Below are 18,910 nucleotides of genomic sequence, written 5' to 3'. Positions count from 1 at the left end.
GCTGTGCTTGGGTCACTCACGTTCAGACGTAGGTATTCTGTCCACTGCCCGATTGCCTTGTACCCGGGGGTCGTGGTGTTTGTCAGCTGGTACTGGAAGATGTCATAGCGGCCGGGTGCATCTCCGTTCTCGTTGAACATCACAGGTGTCCCAGCGCTGCCTGTAGGAAGGAGAGGGTTACTGCAAGTGGGATGCTCACTGCCTCTCTTGAATGAGATGGCTCTCAAAGGGCGTTAGACAAATTCAAGGAGGATGGGGCTATCAACATGATAGCTTATGATACCTTCAAGGGCAACACGGCAACACAGTTCTAAATTACCAGTTGCTGGAAGAGCAGTGGGAGATTTCATTGTGGTGTCTGACTGTCCACTGTGAGTTACTGGGTCCTGCGTTAGATGGGATGGATGCCAGTAGGGCTCTTCAGACTGTTATAGGATTGGGGGTTGGTTTGGATGAGGCCTGCAGGTCCCAACCAAGCCTGTATCTAGTATCTGTAAGATGGAGGGTTGCCGTAGAAGAGATCTATTGAATTGGCCAAACCAGCCTCTGTTGTTAGATCAATGCTTGGGTTTCCAGACCTCCAGGTCTGACCTGAAGGCTTCAGGTTTCCTTGCCTATTGGCAGATGGTGGCCTTGAGTCTCCAGGTGGGTGGGAATGTCTTTGATTTGGGCTGCTCCTGTGACATCACTGGGGACCGTCCCCAGATCTCAAGCTTTGGCCCTGAAATCTTAGGGTCTAGGGTGCTCCTAACCTGGCACACCCGGCTCACTTAGGTTCCTTCACTTCAGTTGACCTACTCTTGAGCTGGCCTAGCACTAGAGACAACCCTCAGTCTTAAATGCATGCAAATCTTTAAAAGGGCCCTTTGTATTTGAGGCCAGGTGAAGCAACCTGACGCTACTGCGGTCAAAGGGACTCTGCCCATCTCACCATTGAAGTTGACGGCGAGGATGTAGCGCAGCAGAGTCTGGCCATGGATGGGGTCCATCTTTTCACACACCCCGATGTGGCCTGGGCAGAGGTCCAGGTGCATGTTGTGCAAGGCGTGAGCCATGGCATAGACGGCATCAATGACAAACTGCACCTTCCCCTCCTGTTCGTATGTTGCGTCTTTTCCAATCCGCTCTTCACCTGTGGCGTGGAAGGGTAAAATGTGGATCAGAACTAAGCACAGAGGGGTGAGAGCCAATGGTGAGTCTACTTAGAGTATGACAATGGGAAGGGAAGCTGCGGACTCCCAGCTCCCATCAGCTCCAACCAGCCAACGGCCGAGGAATAGGTGAGTGTTACTCTGAAACTTTTGCCATGGTCTATTGCTGTAGTGTAGATCATGGCATGGGGAAATGCTGGCATAACTTAATATGACAGAGATCTCTGTTATGATCTTTCTTGACCTCGGAAGCAGTCTGTGTCTTGGAAGTTATCCTGAGCTCCTAATACTTTGTGTAAAGATCAGCACATGTAATCTGGTTACCAGTAAAATCTAATCAGCACCTCCTGTGAAACAATAGTTGCCACACAGACAAATAGTAAGATTAACTTTAAGGCAGGAAACAAAACCAGGATAACCACTTTAGTCATTACTCACTAGGATTATGTACTTTCAACTTTTAATTAAGCTGAATAAGCGAGATGGGAAAGATGCAGGAGACTCTTGTTTGCCCCTTGTGGGTATGAATTGCCTTCAGGTGGGCAAAGAAGGAAACTTTAGAAAAAGTTCCCCATTTTAGGCCACAGGTAGCCAACTTATGTACAGTGGTACCTCGGGATGCGAACGGGATCTGTTCCGGAGCCCCGTTCACATCCAGAAGCAAACGTAACTAGCGGTGGCACGTCTGCGCACGCGCGCGTCGCTTTTCGCCACTTCTGCGCATGCGCGTGATGTCGTTTTGAGCGTCTGCGCATGTGCGAGCGGCAAAACCCAGAAGTAACGCGCTCTATTACTTCCGGGTTGCCGTGGAGCGCAACTTGAACACACTCAACATGAAGCATATTCAACCCGAGGTATGACTGTATATTGTGGGCAAGTGGGCCAGTAAAATTTTTTTGTTGGCTACAGACTTTTGCCAGTTTTATTTCCAAGTAATAATTTATTTCATGTAATAATAAAAAAATATTTCCTGTAATAACTCAGACATCTCATTATTTTATGATGCACATCCTTTGATCGAAGAATTCATACTGATAATTTCAGCTACAGCTGGGTGTCAGCTGAGAAGGAAAACAAACAAACCCCCAAACATTGTCAGTTTTGTCAGGCAACATGGAGCGGTTTGGGTCCAGGCAGAAGCTCAGGAGAGAATGTGAGAAGAATTGGGAACCTTTGTGATAATGGCAATAACAGAACCCTCAGAAAAAAGCCAGAATCAACCCAAGTCTATCTCAGCCAGGGGAGGCTGGATTTGGGGGCTCCAGGCAGGGAAAACCAATGGGGTTGGGATGACACCACTTGGAAATCTAATCCCCTCCATTCCCTGCAGAGCGGTGAAATAAACCCAGGCCCTGCAGCTCCCCGATAATATTCCCTTTCTAACACTGCTGCCTCTCAAAAATAGGGATTAGTGCACAGCCAGGCTGCGAAGAAATAGTTGTGAACCAGGTGAGTGGGGAGCTCAAAACAGCTGTTCTGTGTATCTTCTAAGGAACAGATGGATCTGTCACTTTTGGTTCTCTCACTTTCTCCTTTTTCTCACCCTGAAGTTGTTCGCATTTCTGCATTCTAACTTCAACTCCTCACATTTCTGCAGCAATTTATGATTTTAAAAGAAAAATCCTCACAAGAATGTGTTGGCATTTCAACTGCATACTTCTCCCAATAAGCACAATTTTGCCTACCACGCACATTTTTGCAAAGCAAATTTTCCTAATATAATGCATGTTTATATGTTGCTTTCACAAATACATGCATTTTTATGTACACTGTTGCCTAGCATATGCATTTTGTGCATACTACTTGGCTGAACAACTGCACTGCAAATTTTGAAGGATGCCCGTGTTTTGGTTAACATATGGTTTCTGAAAGTGCAAATTTGGAAACCAAACCAGGAGGAATGGATGAAGGAGCTGGGCATGTTTAGCCTGAAAAAGCGGCGACTGAGAAGAGATGTGATCGTGATCATCAATTATCTCAAGGACTGTCACATGGAAGAAGCAACAAGTTTGTTTTTTACTGCTCTGGAGGGTGGGATTCAAACCAGTGATGTCAAGTTACAAGAAGGGCGATTCCAACTAAATATCAGGAAGAACTTTGTGACAGGAAGAGCTGTTTGAGGGTGGAATGGACTCTCCTTCATTGGAGGTTTTTAAGGAGAGGCTGGATGGCCATCTGTCGTGGATACTTTAGCTGAGATTCCTGCATTGCAGGGGGTTGGACTAGATGATCCTCAGGGTCCCTTAACTATATGATTCTGTGATTCCATGGTAGGTTCAACTTCAAATGAGAACTTACTTGAATTCCTCCCCCATCCCTGGTACCACCCCGCCTTGTTTTAAGCTCTCTCCCAAAGCCTCCATACCAGTACATTTCCGTGCCCCTTCATCAGGCTGCAATCCGGGACGAGTCAATTTACATCGGAAATCTTCCTCCCAGTACTCAGCAAACCAGATGTTGCGCCGGTTGTTCTCCAAGGAGCGTGTGGTGAAGTACTGGTCAAAACCTTGGGGGAGAAAACAGGGAGGACATGGCCTTTGTAGGCATCCTTCTACTGCATTGCCAACCTTTTCACCAGCCTCTGTAGCTGCAGCTGTAATAGGAGCTTGACCTCTGTAGACATTAAGATAAAGGTAAAGGGACCCCTGACCATTAGGTCCAGTCGTGGCTGACTCTGGGGTTGTGGTGCTCATCTTGCTTTATTGGCCGAGGGAGCTTACGGGTCATGTGATCAGCAGGACTAAGCCGCTTCTGGCGAACCAGAGCAGCGCACGGAAACGCCGTTTACCTTCCTGCCGGAGTGGTACCTATTTATCTACTTGCATTTTGACGTGCTTTCAAACTGCTAGGTTGGCAGGAGCAGGGACTGAGCAACAGGAGCTCACCCTGTTGCGGGGATTCGAACTGCCGACCTTCTGATCAGCAAGTCCTAGGCTCTGTGGTTTAACCCGCGTTCCACCTTTATAGTACTTTATTTTTAAAATGCTGTGTGATCCTGTAGGGGGGTGAAGGTTCCCAGGAAATCAGGCCCTCTGTGTTATAAGTCCTTCTATCTTATCTAAGACAGGGATGGGAAATCTGTGTGTGTGTGTGTGTCCCTGAGGTTGTTGACCTCTGGATCCAATCAGCCGTAGATATAATGGCCAACAATCAGTGATCATGGGAGTTGTAGTCCAACAACATCTGGAGGACTACAGTTCCCCAGCCCAGAACAGGCAGAAATCAATCAGCTTTGCTCAGCCTAGAGCTGCTGCGATAGGGAAAAGTTGCACCTGTTGATTTCTGCCTGCATCATAGGCTGCTGTCAAGTGAATAAAAATGGCAGCCCAAGTCATAAGATCCTATTTCTACAGAAATAGTCAGTCTACCCTCCAAGCTAATATTTGTTCAGGCTCCCTGATTTTTCCATTTCTCTATTTTGGTTCCAGAGGAATAAATCAGAATGACTGCCAGCCATGGTCCCGTACTCAAAGTCACTCGCAGATTAAAACCCTCAAGCAGGCAGCAAAAGTGAATGAAGAGTCTTTCCTCATAGCTATGAATGGCTTGTTTTGCAAGTGTGTTAAGTCACAGACCCGGGATCCCCTTAAAATGGATTAGCTACCACTTAATGTCCTTTAGTGCCTTCTCGTATTCTCAACCAGGGCAATTATGGTGCGGTGCTTAAGAGCAGATTAAATTTAGAAAGCAAACGTGTTCGGGTGAGAAATAAAGCAATGGGAAGAATGAGGGTCAGCTGAGGTCCCATGTCCCAAAACATCCTGTCCAAAAAGGTGTGGGGTTTACGTCTGCCTGTCATACTCTCTCCCACTACGATTGACCCCAGTACCGTCTTGTCGCCTACCTTCCACAGAAGCTCGCTTGGGTAGGATGGTGACTGCTCCTTCAGCCACCTCTTCTTGCTTCAGAATAGGAGAGATCTTGGAGCCCCAGCTGTCGGATCCGACCCACAGGAACTGGCCGGTCAGGTTGGCTCGGCGTGCAGCCTCCAGCACTCGCCTGCAGGGGGCGCATGGGGGGAAGCAAGAGTTACCGTATTTTTCCGTGTATAAGACACCCACATGTATAAGACGCCCCCTATTTTTAGGACTCCAATTTAAGAAAATAGGGGTGAGATTGCCCCGTGTATAAGACAACCCGCAGTTTTTCACATAACTTTAAAGTAAAAAAACCTAGTCTTGTACATAGAAAAGTACGGTAATACCTCACCCAACGCTCCCCCTGGAGAACGCGTTGTGCATTGCCGCTAATGGCACACTCACTTGATGTCGTCCTCGTTGGCGAAGATGATGATGCCGCGAGCGTTGGGGGTCTCCATCAGCCTCTTGATCATTTTGTCAAACTCTCCCGGCTTGGGTTCTCGTGGGATCTTGATGGATTGGGCGATACAGACTCCACCTGACAGGTGTAAGAAAGTTTCAGGAAGCGATTGGGAGGAGCTCAATGGTGCTAGAGATTCAGTCTCTAGCTTCTCCATTTCAGAAAGGACGAGGTGCCAGGGGATACGACAGAGCCTTGCTTGGACTCCTAGGCAGCTGCTACCGCTCAGAGCAGACAAGGACCTCCAGAAATTGCTGGACTACAACTCCCGTGACCACTGGCCATGTTTGCCAGGCCTTATGGGAGTTTATTATTCATTTCATTTAATTTCTACCCCACCTTCTTCTCCAAGGAGCTCAAGGTTTCAGACACGCATCCCCCCTCCCCTTTATTATGCACACAACAACCCTGTGAGGTAGGTCAGGCTGAGATACCGGCCCAAGATCACCTAATGGGATTCATGGCTGAGAGGGCATTTGAACCCTGGTCTCCCAGGTCCTAGTCCAGCACTTAAACCTCTGCAGCTGGAGAGCCACAGGCTAGAGACACTCCTGCAAAGTGGAACTGTGGGAGGAAAGGACTCCTGAGCCTTTCTCTTCGGCACATTTTCCTCTTTAAAATGTCCCCCCCCCCCAGTGCTTTTCCTCAGTGTGAGGTTGCTGGAGAGCAGCCCTGGTCCCAGAGGCGTAGGAAGGTCAGGTGGTACCCGGTGCTGAAAATTTCTTGTCACCGCCCCCCACATTGATTATATTTTTTTTGCCTGCAAAAATAGTTTTACGTTATTTCATATTTTCTTACAAAGGAATGTGGATTATGGGCCTCTGATAACAAGGAGGGGACTGTGGACAAATACTTCAATCTACAGGACGGATCGTGTTTTGGCTCCACTGAATTGAAATTTCAGCCTTCACAACAGTATGAAAACAGCCAAGTAAACAGTTATCTTCGTGGAGGAGGGTCAAGATATTAACTGACATGCATGAAAATTCAGATATAGCTATATAATCCTTAGTGTAGTAAGTTAAGACCTTTGGAGCAGGCATTTTCCAAAAAAAGTTTTTTATGAACCGCCCTAGTAGGGCAGTAATTGTTGCTTTTTGACACCCCCCCTGCATGATGGAACCTGGGGCGGACCGCCCCCCTTCCTACACCCTTGCCTGGCCCATCCTGGTGGCTCCCGTGTGGCTGCTATCCTAGGCAGCTGGCCCCCATTTGCAATCTCACCTGCTTGTGCTGCATGCTGTTCCGTCCCTAAGCTGCAGTTGAGCACAAACAGCTGCATGACGATATCTTTTCTTAGATAAATATTCTCTGACTATATAAACTCAGGTGGGTATGGGGAACTAGACTCCTGCTTTTATTCCCATGACTGGCACGTGTCTTCTCCCCCTCCCAACAAACACTCCAGAATGTCAGGCATAATTATTGCACCCATGGGGGTTTGGCCAAGGGCCCATCAACACTCAGTGCTTTTTTGTGACGGTACATGCTGGGATGCTGCCTCTTTCCCATCACCACCATCCTGTTGCCACTGCTTCCCCACCTGCCTGCTAAATCCCCCCTCCCCCCCACTCTGTCCTCCTCTGCTACGGCCACTTCCTGGAACGTTTTACGATCATCGGACACCTTCCTTGAAGGCACTGTTTCTGCTTGTCCCTTTCTGCTTGCCCTGTGCTTTCTGAGCACTTATGCCTTTGCCCCGCTGCTTCCTCCTGGGAAACCCTCTTTGGTGCTCAATCGGAACAGACAGCAAGCTGCAGAAAACCGGATTGCCATTTGTTCTGATTCAGCGCCAAACCGCAGTTTCTCCTGGAGGAAAGTGGCGGGTCAAGCGGAAAGGCCTCTCTGGGTTCAGCTCCTCCTGGCTCTGCTGCCCCCCCTCCACCTCACCCATCAGGTATCCTCTGGCTTACCAGCCTCGCGGGAGATTTGCATGAAGGCATCGACACCGCTCTCGCCGTAGTTGCCCTCGGAGGCCAGCGTGGAGACGTAATTCCAGCCCATTGCTTTGACAATGTCCAGCATGGCCTGGGCCTGGTAGGAGTCCGGAGGAACCACGCGGGAGAAATAATCGTAGCGGTTGCTGTCACTGAGCTCAGGCGCCGTGGAGGCGTAGCTGATCTGGGGTATCTGGAGGGGTGGAGAGAAGAAGAAGAGTTTGGATTTGATATCCTGTTTTATCAATATCCTAAGGAGTCTCAAAGTGGGATGTGGGTGGCGCTGTGGGATAAACCACAGAGCCTAGGACTTGCCGATCAGAAAGTCGGCGGTTCGAATCCCCACGATGGGGTGAGCTCCCGTTGCTCGGTCCCTGCTCCTGCCAACCTAGCAGTTCTAAAGCACGTCAAAGTACAAGTAGATAAATAGGTACCACTCCGGCGGGAAGGTAAACGGCGTTTCCATGCGCTGCTCTGGTTCTCCAGAAGCAGCTTAGTCATGCTGGCCACATGACCCGGAAGCTGTACACTGGCTCCCTCAGCCAATAAAGCGAGATGGGCACCGCAACCCCACAGTCGGCCATGACTACACCTAATGGTCAGGGGTCCTTAAGGAGTCTCAAAGCGGCTAACAATCTCCTTTCCCTTCCTCCCCCACAACAAAAACACTCTGTGAGGTGAGTGGGGCTGAGAGAAGTGTGACTAGCCCAAGGTCACCCAGCAGCTGCATGTGGAGGAGTGGGGAAGCGAATCCAGTTCCCCAGATTACGAGTCCACCGCTCTGAACCACTACACCACACTGGGAATCACTAGCTGCTGGTACATTGTCCTACCCTAATTATGCTACAGACTTGTTCTCAGGCCTCTCGGCCTGTAATATCCTTCCCTTCTCCGTTAGAATCACAGAATTAGAGTTGGAAGAGATCCCCAAGACTCATCTAGCCTGACCCCCTGCAATATGGGAATCTCAACTAAAGCACCCAGGAGAGGTGGCCATCCAACCTCTGCTTAAAAACCTCCAAAGAAGGAGGGTCCACAAGCTCCCAATATTCCGCTGTCAAACAGCTCTTCCCGTCAGAAAGTTCTCCCTGATGTTTAGTCGGAATCTCCCTTCTTGTAACTTAAATCTATTGGTTTATGTCCTACCCCCCCAGAGCAGGAGAAAACAAGCTTCTTCCCTCTTTCATGTGACAGCCCTTGAGATATTTGAAGATAAGAGTACCCCTAAACATTTTTTTAAGAAAAAAAGCACTGAGTGCATGTAACATAAACCTAATAAAATATAAAAATCTGTAAATTATTACATATGAAGTAACCCTTATAGATGCTGTACTTTCCAGTGGCTGAACGCAGCAATTCACAAATATGCTAACCAAAAGTAAAGGTAAAGGGACCCCTGACAATTAGGTCCAGTCGTGGCCGACTCTGGGGTTGTGGTGCTCATCTCGCTTTATTGTCCGAGGGAGCCGGCGTACAGCTTCCGGGTCATGTGGCCAGCATGACTAAGCTGCTTCTGGCTAACCAGAGCAGCACATGGAAAAGCTGTATACCTTCCCGCCAGAGCGGTACCTATTTATCTACTTGCACTTTGACGTGCTTTCGAATTGCTAGGTTGGCAGGAGCAGGGACTGAGCAACGGGAGCTCACCCTGTCACGGGGATTCGAACCGCCGACCTTCTGATCAGCTAGTCCTAGGCTCTGTGGTTTAACCCACAGCGCCACCCACGTCCCTCTAACCAAAGGTTAGCCAATCAGTATTTTAATACTGTATTTTAAAATGGTTGCTACTCACCCTGGGACCTCATTATGAAGGGTGAGTAAGAAACCTATATAATAGTAATAGTAACAACAACAATTCTATGGGGTACTATCATTGCCATGCCAAATTCCAGAGCAGATTGAAGCATCTATATGTCACATGGGAAACACAGTGTTTCTAGTCTGGCCCCAGTGTGCGCACTTAATACCCAAGCTTTGTTATCGTAGAATTGAAAAGGATGATTCACTTGAAACAGGAAACCAAGTACCAGCCTATAAATATGTATTGTCAAAACAATTCCAGACTAGTGGAGGAAACCATTCAAACCCAAAGATGCTGTAACAGGGCAATGATGTATGTGAGGCTCAGTTCTAGGTTGTGGAATATGCTTTCTTTTTCATATGCACTGCATTCCGTAGCTGCTAGCAGATGAGATCAGGAAAGCTTCCCGATTAGCCCCTTTCTTTCATATTGCCTTTCCCCGCCATCTCTGAGAATGAAGATTACATCATGATACTCCTCTTCCAATCCAGTGTTTTATGCATCCCCCCCCACACACTTTGAGGGGGTTTTCAGGGGCGGGGTTGCAATAAAGCATAATTGCAGCACCTGTCTGCCAACTGTAGGCAGTTAAAATGCTATTGAGGCTTTTAACTACTGTGCCTCTGATTAAAAGCTTCCTCTTTGTAGGTTCTGTGCTGTTTATCACTTCCTGTTCAGTGCTGCCCAGGTGGTTAGAGATCAATTGCTCCTTAGGTAAAGGGTAAAGCACCCCTGACCATTAGGTCCAGTCGTGACGGACTCTGGGGTTGCGGCGCTCATCTCGCTTTCTTGGCCGAGGGAGGCGGCATACAGCTTCCGGGTCATGTGGCCAGCATGACTAAGCCGCTTCTGGCGAACCAGAGCAGCGTACGGAAACGCCGTTTACCTTCCCCCTGGGAATCCCCGTCGCGGGGATTCAAACCGCCGACCTTCTGAAAGGCAAGTCCTAGGCTCTGTGGTTGAACCCACAGCGCCACCCGCAGAGACCCTTAATTGGTAGGTAGCTTCTGTTTCCTGCCTAGTGGTGGTGCAGTTAATAAACCAGTTTCTTTTCTTTTAAAGAAAAATAGTTATTTTGCTATAAAAGAAAAATAATAGTGAAAGGAAGCCTGTAATTAAAGCTCTCCCTGCATAATAGTAAAAAGAACCTGACTTATTGAGGGGCCGTGCATCACAAAATGTCCAGCTGTGTAGAACAGGAAGGAATAAAATGAGCAGAATGTGAAAAGAAGAAGCTACCAATTAACATTACATGGGACATTGGTGGATATCACTCAATTGCAAGTAAACGTTTGAGAAAGATTTTGACCATGGGGAAGGAGATTGCCATTTAACATAGTGCCATGTGGACATAGTGCACAATCCCTCTTCCAGCTGATGGCAGAAGTTAAAGGGCCTGTAGCATGGAAGCAACCTGAGAGGCTGTGCACCAGGCCAGGCAGCAGAAAAATAGCTGCTGGAGCTACCCTGACAGAAGAGGACTGAGTGTTGGGTTTAAAAGATGCAGGAGGCTGCAGTTCAAAACCCAGATCCATGATGAAGCTCAGTGGGTAATGGTCAGCGATGCTGCGAGATGTAGCCCAAACCATTTGGAGAGCACCAGGCTGGGGACAGCTGGCATATATCATAGCGCTGTTGTGCTTGTCTGTGGATAATTATTACAGAAATGCTAAATGGGAAATGGAAGGCAGAGATTAGAGTGGTGTTTTATACCAGATTTTGGGGGCAGTGTGAGGAATCTGAGGGCAGAGGTCATCCAACAGAACTGAGCTGATCATCCTGGCTCTTTCCCAATTCCAACCCACGTCTCCTGGATCGTCTCCCAATCTTTGAGGCAGATGGATCCCGGGACTCCTGGTTCCCCTCACCAAAATCCAGTTTCCCAGTGAGAATGCTGGCTTCCATTATCCTGCCCCCCACCCACCCCCATCCTCCTCTCCTAGCTGCACCAAATTGTCCCATTTCCCTTTCCACAGCATGTCTCTGCTTCCCGCCCTCGCTGGGTCTGTGAGAAGCCCCATTAAAGCGATTAGTGATGGGGATTAGAGGGGTTTTAGCAAAATGAGCAGCAGCAGCAGCTCCAGTCAGGGACAGCTGAGGCTGGGGAAGGAGGGGGGGGGGAGTTTGCAAGGCTGCGGCTGCTCAGCAGGACCCATGTGCGGAACAGCACATTTACCTAGATCTGCATAGCAAGAATGTGGACAAGGCAGGCAGGTCTGCATCTCAGTAATAATCAAAGGTAACACGATGACCAAGTACAACAATGCAATGTCAATATAAACTCTTTATATAATCTATACAGAACACTGAACAATAGGAAATATGCACTCTCTGCAAAACCAAATAAACAGAATTCTTCTAAATCTCCGAAAGTCACAGAATATGCACTCTTGATGGATTCTCTTGAAAACATAGAACCAAATAAACATAAATCTTATAGTTACAGATAGGTAGCCGTGTTGGTCTGCCATAGTCAAAACAAAAAACATTCCTTCCAGTAGCACCTTAAAGACCAACTAAGTCAGTTCTTGGTATGAGCTTTCGTGTGCATGCACACTTCTTCAGATACACACTATAAATCTTATAGGTCTCTGAAAGTCCTTGTGGGCTATGCAAGTCTCTGAAAGAAGCACTGGGTCAGATTCTTATTTTGAGGAAACAAGCCGTAATGCTTTGTTTTATCACATCCAACACTGCCAACCTGTCATCATTTCAATAATTCAATTGCAGTTTTTGAAGCATTTCTGTATCCTTCTGCTGTGCTGAAGAAGAATTCCATGAAACAGTGGGTATATCTGGAATCACTGTTCACTACATCTGTTTGAGGACCACTTTGGCAGCACTGTTTATTTGGTTTTGCAGAGAGTGCATATTTCCTATATTTCATATTGTTCAATGTTCTGTATAGATTATATAAAGAGTTTATATTGACATCGCATTGTTGTACTTGGTCATCGTGTTATCTTTGGATATTACTGATATTTGCTTGCAACACAGGGGTTTAACTGTTAGGTTTGCATCTCAGGCTCTTTCCCCTGTGAGCATCCTTCAGGACTCCCTTGTGCTCATGATTTTTGGGTGTGTCTTGTCAAGTCACGTGGAGGGAGCAGCAGGTCCCTATAGCCCCTGGGCCCTCCTTTGCGGTTCTCAGCTCCTGCAAACTCAAGAACACTTGATATAAATTGGTTGCTCCTTGGGGCTGGTACTGGTTATCAGTCATTAGTTCTAACCATCTAACTATCTGTTGCCTGGCCAACTCTTTCCCTGCCTGTCCCTGGCATGCGGTCCCTAGAAGGTTGCTTTTGGGGAAGTGTGGCCCCCAGGCTGAAAAACCTCCCCCACCTCCGCTCCTAGACATTTTGCTGACCTCTAAAGCCCTAAACAGCCTCGGTCCTGTATACCTGAAGGAGCGTCTCCACCCCCATCGTCCAGCCTGGACACTGAGATCCAGCACCGAGGGCCTTCTGGTGGTTCCCTCATTGCGAGAAATGAGGTTACAGGGAACCAGACAGAGGGCCTTCTCGGTAGTGGCGCCCGCCCTGTGGAATGCCCTCCCTTCAGATGTGAAGCAAATAAGCAGCTATCTTCTTTTTAAAAGACATCTGAAGGCAGCCCTGTTTAGGGAAGTTTTTAATATTTAATGCTGTCTTGTTTTTAACACTTGATTGGAAGCCGCCCAGAGTGGCTGGGGATACTCAGCCAGATGGGCGGGGTATAAATAATAAATTATTATTATTATAGCGTGTTTTTACATGAATAGAATGTGTGCTTTTCTTTAAAATGCATCTCTGGGTTATTTGTGGGGCATAGGAATTCGTTCATATTTTTTCCCCAAAATATAGTATGCCCCCCCCACAAGGTCTGAGGGATAGTGGACCGGCCCCCTGCTGAAAAAGATTGCTGACCCCTGGTGTGGGGAAAGGCCCCCATGGATAAACATGCAGGTCCATTGCATTGCGTTCATGCATCTGGCTACGAGCTCCATGACCCCAAAGTTGCAACAGGGCAGCACCTTCCTTTGACGTTGTGCAAAATGCCACAAAATAATGAGCAAGTTTCCAGGTTCCGCAGAACGCTTCATTGGGCTGGAGGTTAAGGGAAACAAGGGGGTGGGGTGGAGATGTGTGTGGTGCAGACGCCCCAAACTCCTGCAGTTTGTAATGGTTTTAAGGTGGTGTTCTGGTGGTGCCATGCTCCCTGCCACACTTACTTATCTGCCTTGCAACTATTGCCCACCCTTCCACCCAAGCCCACCTCCCTTGCCCCTTTTACCAGCCCTGCCAGTTCTAGCTTCCCTCCCTAGGCAGCTGCTAAGCACCTCTGCCAAATCTGGCGTGTCAGGGAAAAGCCATCTGTCCTACAGCTCAAACTGACCCTGCTACCCCCCACCACCCCAGAGACTCCCAGCTGAGTATAGTTAAAAGGTCAGGCGTGTGTTTATGTGTGACTGGGCTACTCATCCATGATCAAGTGCTCAGGGAGGCTTGCCTCAATTTCTCTCTACTTGCAGGGCTCCTGCTGTGCTTTTAGGTGCAGCGTGACAGGCACAAATTCCACAGGTGAATCTCCCCCATCATCACATTTCATGCCAGGAAGTACTTTGGCTGCTGGTTTTCTGCCTCACGGGTTAAAGGCACAGGAGTTGAGTTAAAAAGGGATGGTAGTCTTTAAGGTCTGGTATCAAATGTTCGGTACCATTGCTTTTCTCCCCATCTTTGCTGGAGAAAATGAACGTTCAGTCCCCAACCTATGCAAACTCTCCTCTCCGATTTATTTGCAAATATAAAAGTTCTGTACTTTTAAACCTCTTTAGCTACCATAACTATGTGGCTATGAAGTGCAAGAGCAGTAAGGGTGAAAAGGAGGAAGCCATGAGAAAGGGAGAAGTTCCCAAATAAATTTAGAAGTCTCAGTCCTGTTATTCAAACACATCTCCACAAACATGAGGACTAGGAACTTTTTAAAAACATGAATGGCAAAATTCTCAGGCACCCACATTACGGGCAGCATCAGACATGTGTACACAAGACATCAGTTTTTAGCGTCCACGCTCTCTCTCTCTTTCTCCTCCATTAAGAAAAGCTCTCTCAACCTTGTTCTAGATGTTGTTAAACTTCAACTTCCACCATTCATGATGACCATTGGCCATGCTGGCTGGAGCTAATGGGAGTTGGTGCCCAACAACATCTGAAAGGCCACAGATTCCCCATTCTTGGTCTAGTAGCAGTTGACTGTCACTTTGATAGAGATGTTTCTCCCTTCTTAGGGCCTGAACAGTGCCATCTGGTTCTTAACCTGAGTGTGCTGACTTCTGAGCAGTTGGAATGTTTCTGAACACCCAGTAACACACATCACCTAACAGACCCTCCAAGTGTCCCTATTTTCCAGGGACGTCCCTGATTCAGAGAAGCCGTCACGGTTTCTGATTTGATCCTGCTTTTCCTTAGAATGTCCCTATTTCCATTAGAGAAATGCTAGAGGGTATGGAGTTATCTGACCCCTGACCGTCTGAAGACAATCCTGTAAAGGGAAGGTTTTTTCTGTTTAAAGTTTTGTTATGTTTTATATATGTTGGAAGCTGTCCAGAGTGACTGAGGCAACCCAGTAAGATGTGTGGGGTATAAACAGTAAAATTATCAGTATGGAATGGGATGTCCCTATTTTCATTGGACAGATGTTGGAGGGTATGAGCTAAGCCGATCGCCGAAGAATTGATGCTTTTGAATTCTGGTGCTGGAGGAAGAAGAAGAAGAGAAGAAGAGTTTGGATTTGATATCCCGCCTTTCACTCCCCTTCAGGAGTCTCAAAGCGGCTAACAATCTCCTTTCCCTTCCTCCCCCACAACAAACACTCTGTGAGGTGAGTGGGGCTGAGAGACTTCAAAGAAGTGTGACTGGCCCAAGGTCACCCAGCAGCTGCATGTGGAGGAGCGGAGACTCGAACTCGGTTACCCAGATTACGTGACTACCGCTCTCAACCACTACACCACACTGGCTCTCAAGGAGACTCTTGAAAGTCCCATGGACTGCAAGAAGATCAAATGCATCCATTCTGAAGGAAATCAGCCCTGAGTGCTCACTGGAAGGACAGATCCTGAAGATGAGGCTCCAATACTTTGGCCATCTCATGAGAAGAGAAGACTCCCTGGAAAAGACCCTGATGTTGGGAAAGATGGAGGGCACAAGGAGAAGGGGACGACAGAGGACGAGATGGTGGGACAGTGTTCTCGAAGCTACCAGCATGAAAGTTTGACCAAACTGCGGGAGGCAGTGGAAGACAAGAGGGTCTGGTGTGCTCTGGTCCATGGGTCACGAAGAGTCGGACACAGCTAAACAACAACAACAATGGCTAAGAAGAGCTCATTTCAATATACTGAAGCCAGAGAACTATTAAAGGTAAAAGGTAAAGGTACCCCTGCCCGTACGGGCCAGTCTTGACAGACTCTGGGGTTGTGCGCCCATCTCACTCAAGAGGCCAGGGGCCAGCGCTGTCTGGAGACACTTCCGGGTCACGTGGCCAGCGTGACATCGCTGCTCTGGCGAGCCAGAGCCGCACACGGAAACACCGTTTACCTTCCCGCTGGTAAGCGGTCCCTATTTATCTACTTGCACCCGGAGGTGCTTTCGAACTGCTAGGTTGGCAGGCGCTGGAACCGAGCAGCAGGAGCGCACCCCGCCGCAGGGATTCGAACCGCCGACCTTTCGATCGGCAAGTCCTAGGCACTGAGGCTTTAACCCACAGCGCCACCTGCGTCCCACACCAGAGAACTATTACAACCAGTCAAAGGTTGTAGGTGGTGTTGACAATTAGGTGCTTTCTTCTTTTGCTTCAGAAGCTGTGAATTATGTGAGTTTGGCTCCATGTTGGGCAAAAGATTCCTATACTGCGGGGGTTGGACTAATGACCCTTGTGGTCCATTCCAACTCTGCAATTCTATGATTTCCCCCCATTCCTCCCCTGCCCCCCACCCCATAGCTGTTCTGCCTTTTCTGGGGAAACGCCATTTTTAAGTCTGCCCCTCTACTCACGGCAAAGAGGCGAAGCACATTGGCCACCATGATGGACACAGAGCTGGCAGAGGCTCCAATGACAGCCACCACCCGCTCGGGCTTGGCGATGATGGGTGGCTCCCCGTTGGAGCAGCGCACGCCGGAAGTGTCCTTCTGGATCAGGGCCTGGACAAACGTCAGCGACTGCTCCAAGGCGTAGGTGTCGCGGGAGCAGGTGTCCAGGATGCGAGCGCCCAGCGTCATGTTGGGAAGCAGGTCGGGGTCACTGTTGATCTGGTCCAGGGCGTACAGCATGGCCTCCATCCGATGGATCCCCTTCTCTTTCTTCACTTCCCCACACGGCACTCCAGCGGGGCCACGGGAGTGGACGGGGAACAGCCCTCCCAACGTGATGTCTCCTTCTATCTTGATCGAGTCTGCTTGCGTAGCTGCTTGGCTGCATCTCAGGGTCCACAGTGACCATAGACAGAGCAGCAGGAAGCCGGCTGGGTCCATGTTGGGTTGTCTTGCTGGGACGCTGGGAGGATTACGGTCTGGGTTGGGAAGAAAGAAGAGTTAGGAGAGGGAGCAGGGTAGGGTAGTCCATCAGAGGGCACTTTTGGCCATGGAACCCTCAGACTTGAAGCCAGCACTGGGAATGTGCCATTTGAATAGATAGATAATACTTTATTCAGCTATAAGCCCACAAGGTAAAACAAATCAATAGATAAAATAGCATTTTACAATCTAAAATATCTACTAAAATATTTCAACGCATAATCTCCTTCACATTACTTACAATCTCTAGATGTACCGTGTTATGGCCTTGAAGATAAAGATGGTGCATAGAGTTTACTGGATTTTTAATAGTCATGCAGCATTCCATGAAGTCTTTTGTATGAAAGAACTGAAATCAGGAATCTAGCAACCTGTAATGTTCTATAAGAGTCAATGTCCTGGAGTAGATAAGCTAGATGTAATTCAGGTGGTTTAGCATGTGCAATTTGAATGTTTACCCCAACAATAAAAAAAATCTGGGATAATATCTATAATGAATTTAAGAAATTATTCACTTACCTTTAAAAAAAAACCCAGAGATCTTTCTTTTAGGCCTTTTTACCATTAGAAATTAAAAAAAGACATAAGACTGCTGTTCATGTGTGCCACCACAGCAGCAAGAATTCTTGTGGCGAGGAAATGGAAAAACGAAACAATATCGACAATTACAGATTGGCAGATACTCGTGTTAGAATATTTACAACTAGCAAAACTGACGGGAAGAGTTAGAGGAGTATTGAACCAGAAAATATTTGGAGAATGGAGAATATTTAAGGATTATATAAGATCGTATTGTACCAATCACACCATATTGGCAGAACTTGAGTGATACTTGTAAACACAACAATTACCGTTTGTGGAGTAGACTGGAACAATATTAAAGAATATAAAACTGTGGGGGGGAAAACGACAGTATAAACAGTACAATGAGAATGATGGGAAGACTCATTTTGTCAGAAGTCTTTTTTATTTAAGTGTTTATTTAAGTATTAATTAGGAAGATTTTTTATGTATGTTTGCTTTTTCTTCTTTCTTTTTTCTGTATTTCCTTTTCTTTTTTCTTAATTGTTTTTTCTTTAATTTTCTTTTTGTAGTATGAGATTGTAAATTCTTTTTATAAGTGTGCAATTTAAATTAATAAAGATTATTTTTTAAAAATAAAATCCCTTGGTTGAGTTCACATTTCGCCTTCACTGCAGTAACACAGGGGTGGGGAAGCTCACCCCCCAGGGCCAAATGTATCCCTTCAGGCCTTTCGCTCTCTCTGACCCTCAAGATTATTCCCAGGCTCACCTCTTCCTCCTCCTCCTCAGCCACAGCCCTTCTCCTCAGGCAATTCATCACCAGCCCCACTCTGCTAGGGTTGCCAATTTCAAAAAGTAAAAAATCCGGACACAAGCTTTTGGGGTTGGGGCAGAGATGTTGACCTTTTTCTTTTTTTCTGAACCAAAGTTGTTGGGCTTTGCCCCCAAAGAATGTTCTAGAGCTATTTTTAAGGGAATAAATCTACTCTTACGACATGGGTTACCATATTCCAGCAATTTTCACCCGGACACGGCTTCCAACAGCCAAATCGTGGCTATGTCTGGTAAATTACAGACATATTGCAACCCTACACTCTGCACCCTCTTGGAGTGTTTTTGCCTCACTATAATGTGTCTGTGCAGGACATGGGTGGTGCTGTGGGTTAAACCACAGAGCTTTGCCGCTCAGAAGGTCGGCGGTTTGAATCCCCGCAACGGGGTGAGCTCCCGTTGCTCGGTCCCTGCTCCTGCCAACCTAGCAATTCGAAAGCATGTCAAAGTGCAAGTAGATAAATAGGTACCGCTCTGGCGGGAAGGTAAACGGCGTTTCCGTGCGCTGCTCTGGTTCGCCAGAAGCGGCTTAGTCATGCTGGCCACATGACCCGGAAGCTGTATGCCGGCTCCCTCGGCCAATAAAGCGAGATGAGCGCCACAACCCCAGAGTCGGCCACGACTGGACCTAATGGTCAGGGGTCCCTTTACCTTTAATGTGTCTGTGAACTCTGAGAATGCTTTTGCACTTGTCGGGGTGGAGGCTGGAGTGTGTGTGTGTGTTTAGAAGCTACCCTACATTACAAAGGCAAACGTTTCTCTTTTTTCCCCTTTCTTTTTTTATTGACTTAAGAAAATT

The 18,910-nt window shown here is 47.6% G+C and overlaps 1 protein-coding gene across 1 annotated transcript in view; it reads right to left on the bottom strand.

Annotated features, from left to right (window-relative positions):
* LOC310834674 (metabotropic glutamate receptor 6-like) overlaps positions 1-18,910 on the bottom strand; it is a 44,051-nt gene that overhangs the window by 9,506 nt on the left and 15,635 nt on the right. The window contains exons 2-8 of the mRNA XM_083718692.1: positions 16,238-16,752; positions 7,385-7,601; positions 5,414-5,549; positions 4,996-5,150; positions 3,517-3,657; positions 932-1,132; positions 21-160 (exon numbers count right to left, since the gene is read on the bottom strand). Coding sequence (XP_083574818.1) covers positions 21-160; positions 932-1,132; positions 3,517-3,657; positions 4,996-5,150; positions 5,414-5,549; positions 7,385-7,601; positions 16,238-16,714 — 1,467 coding nt within the window. The 5' untranslated portion in view covers positions 16,715-16,752. The remainder of the gene's footprint in view (positions 1-20; positions 161-931; positions 1,133-3,516; positions 3,658-4,995; positions 5,151-5,413; positions 5,550-7,384; positions 7,602-16,237; positions 16,753-18,910) is intronic.

Source organism: Podarcis gaigeae (assembly GCF_964106915.1).
Source record: "Podarcis gaigeae genome assembly, chromosome: 17".
NCBI lineage: Eukaryota > Metazoa > Chordata > Lepidosauria > Squamata > Lacertidae > Podarcis > Podarcis gaigeae.
This window is presented reverse-complemented; position numbering and strand designations above follow the sequence as displayed.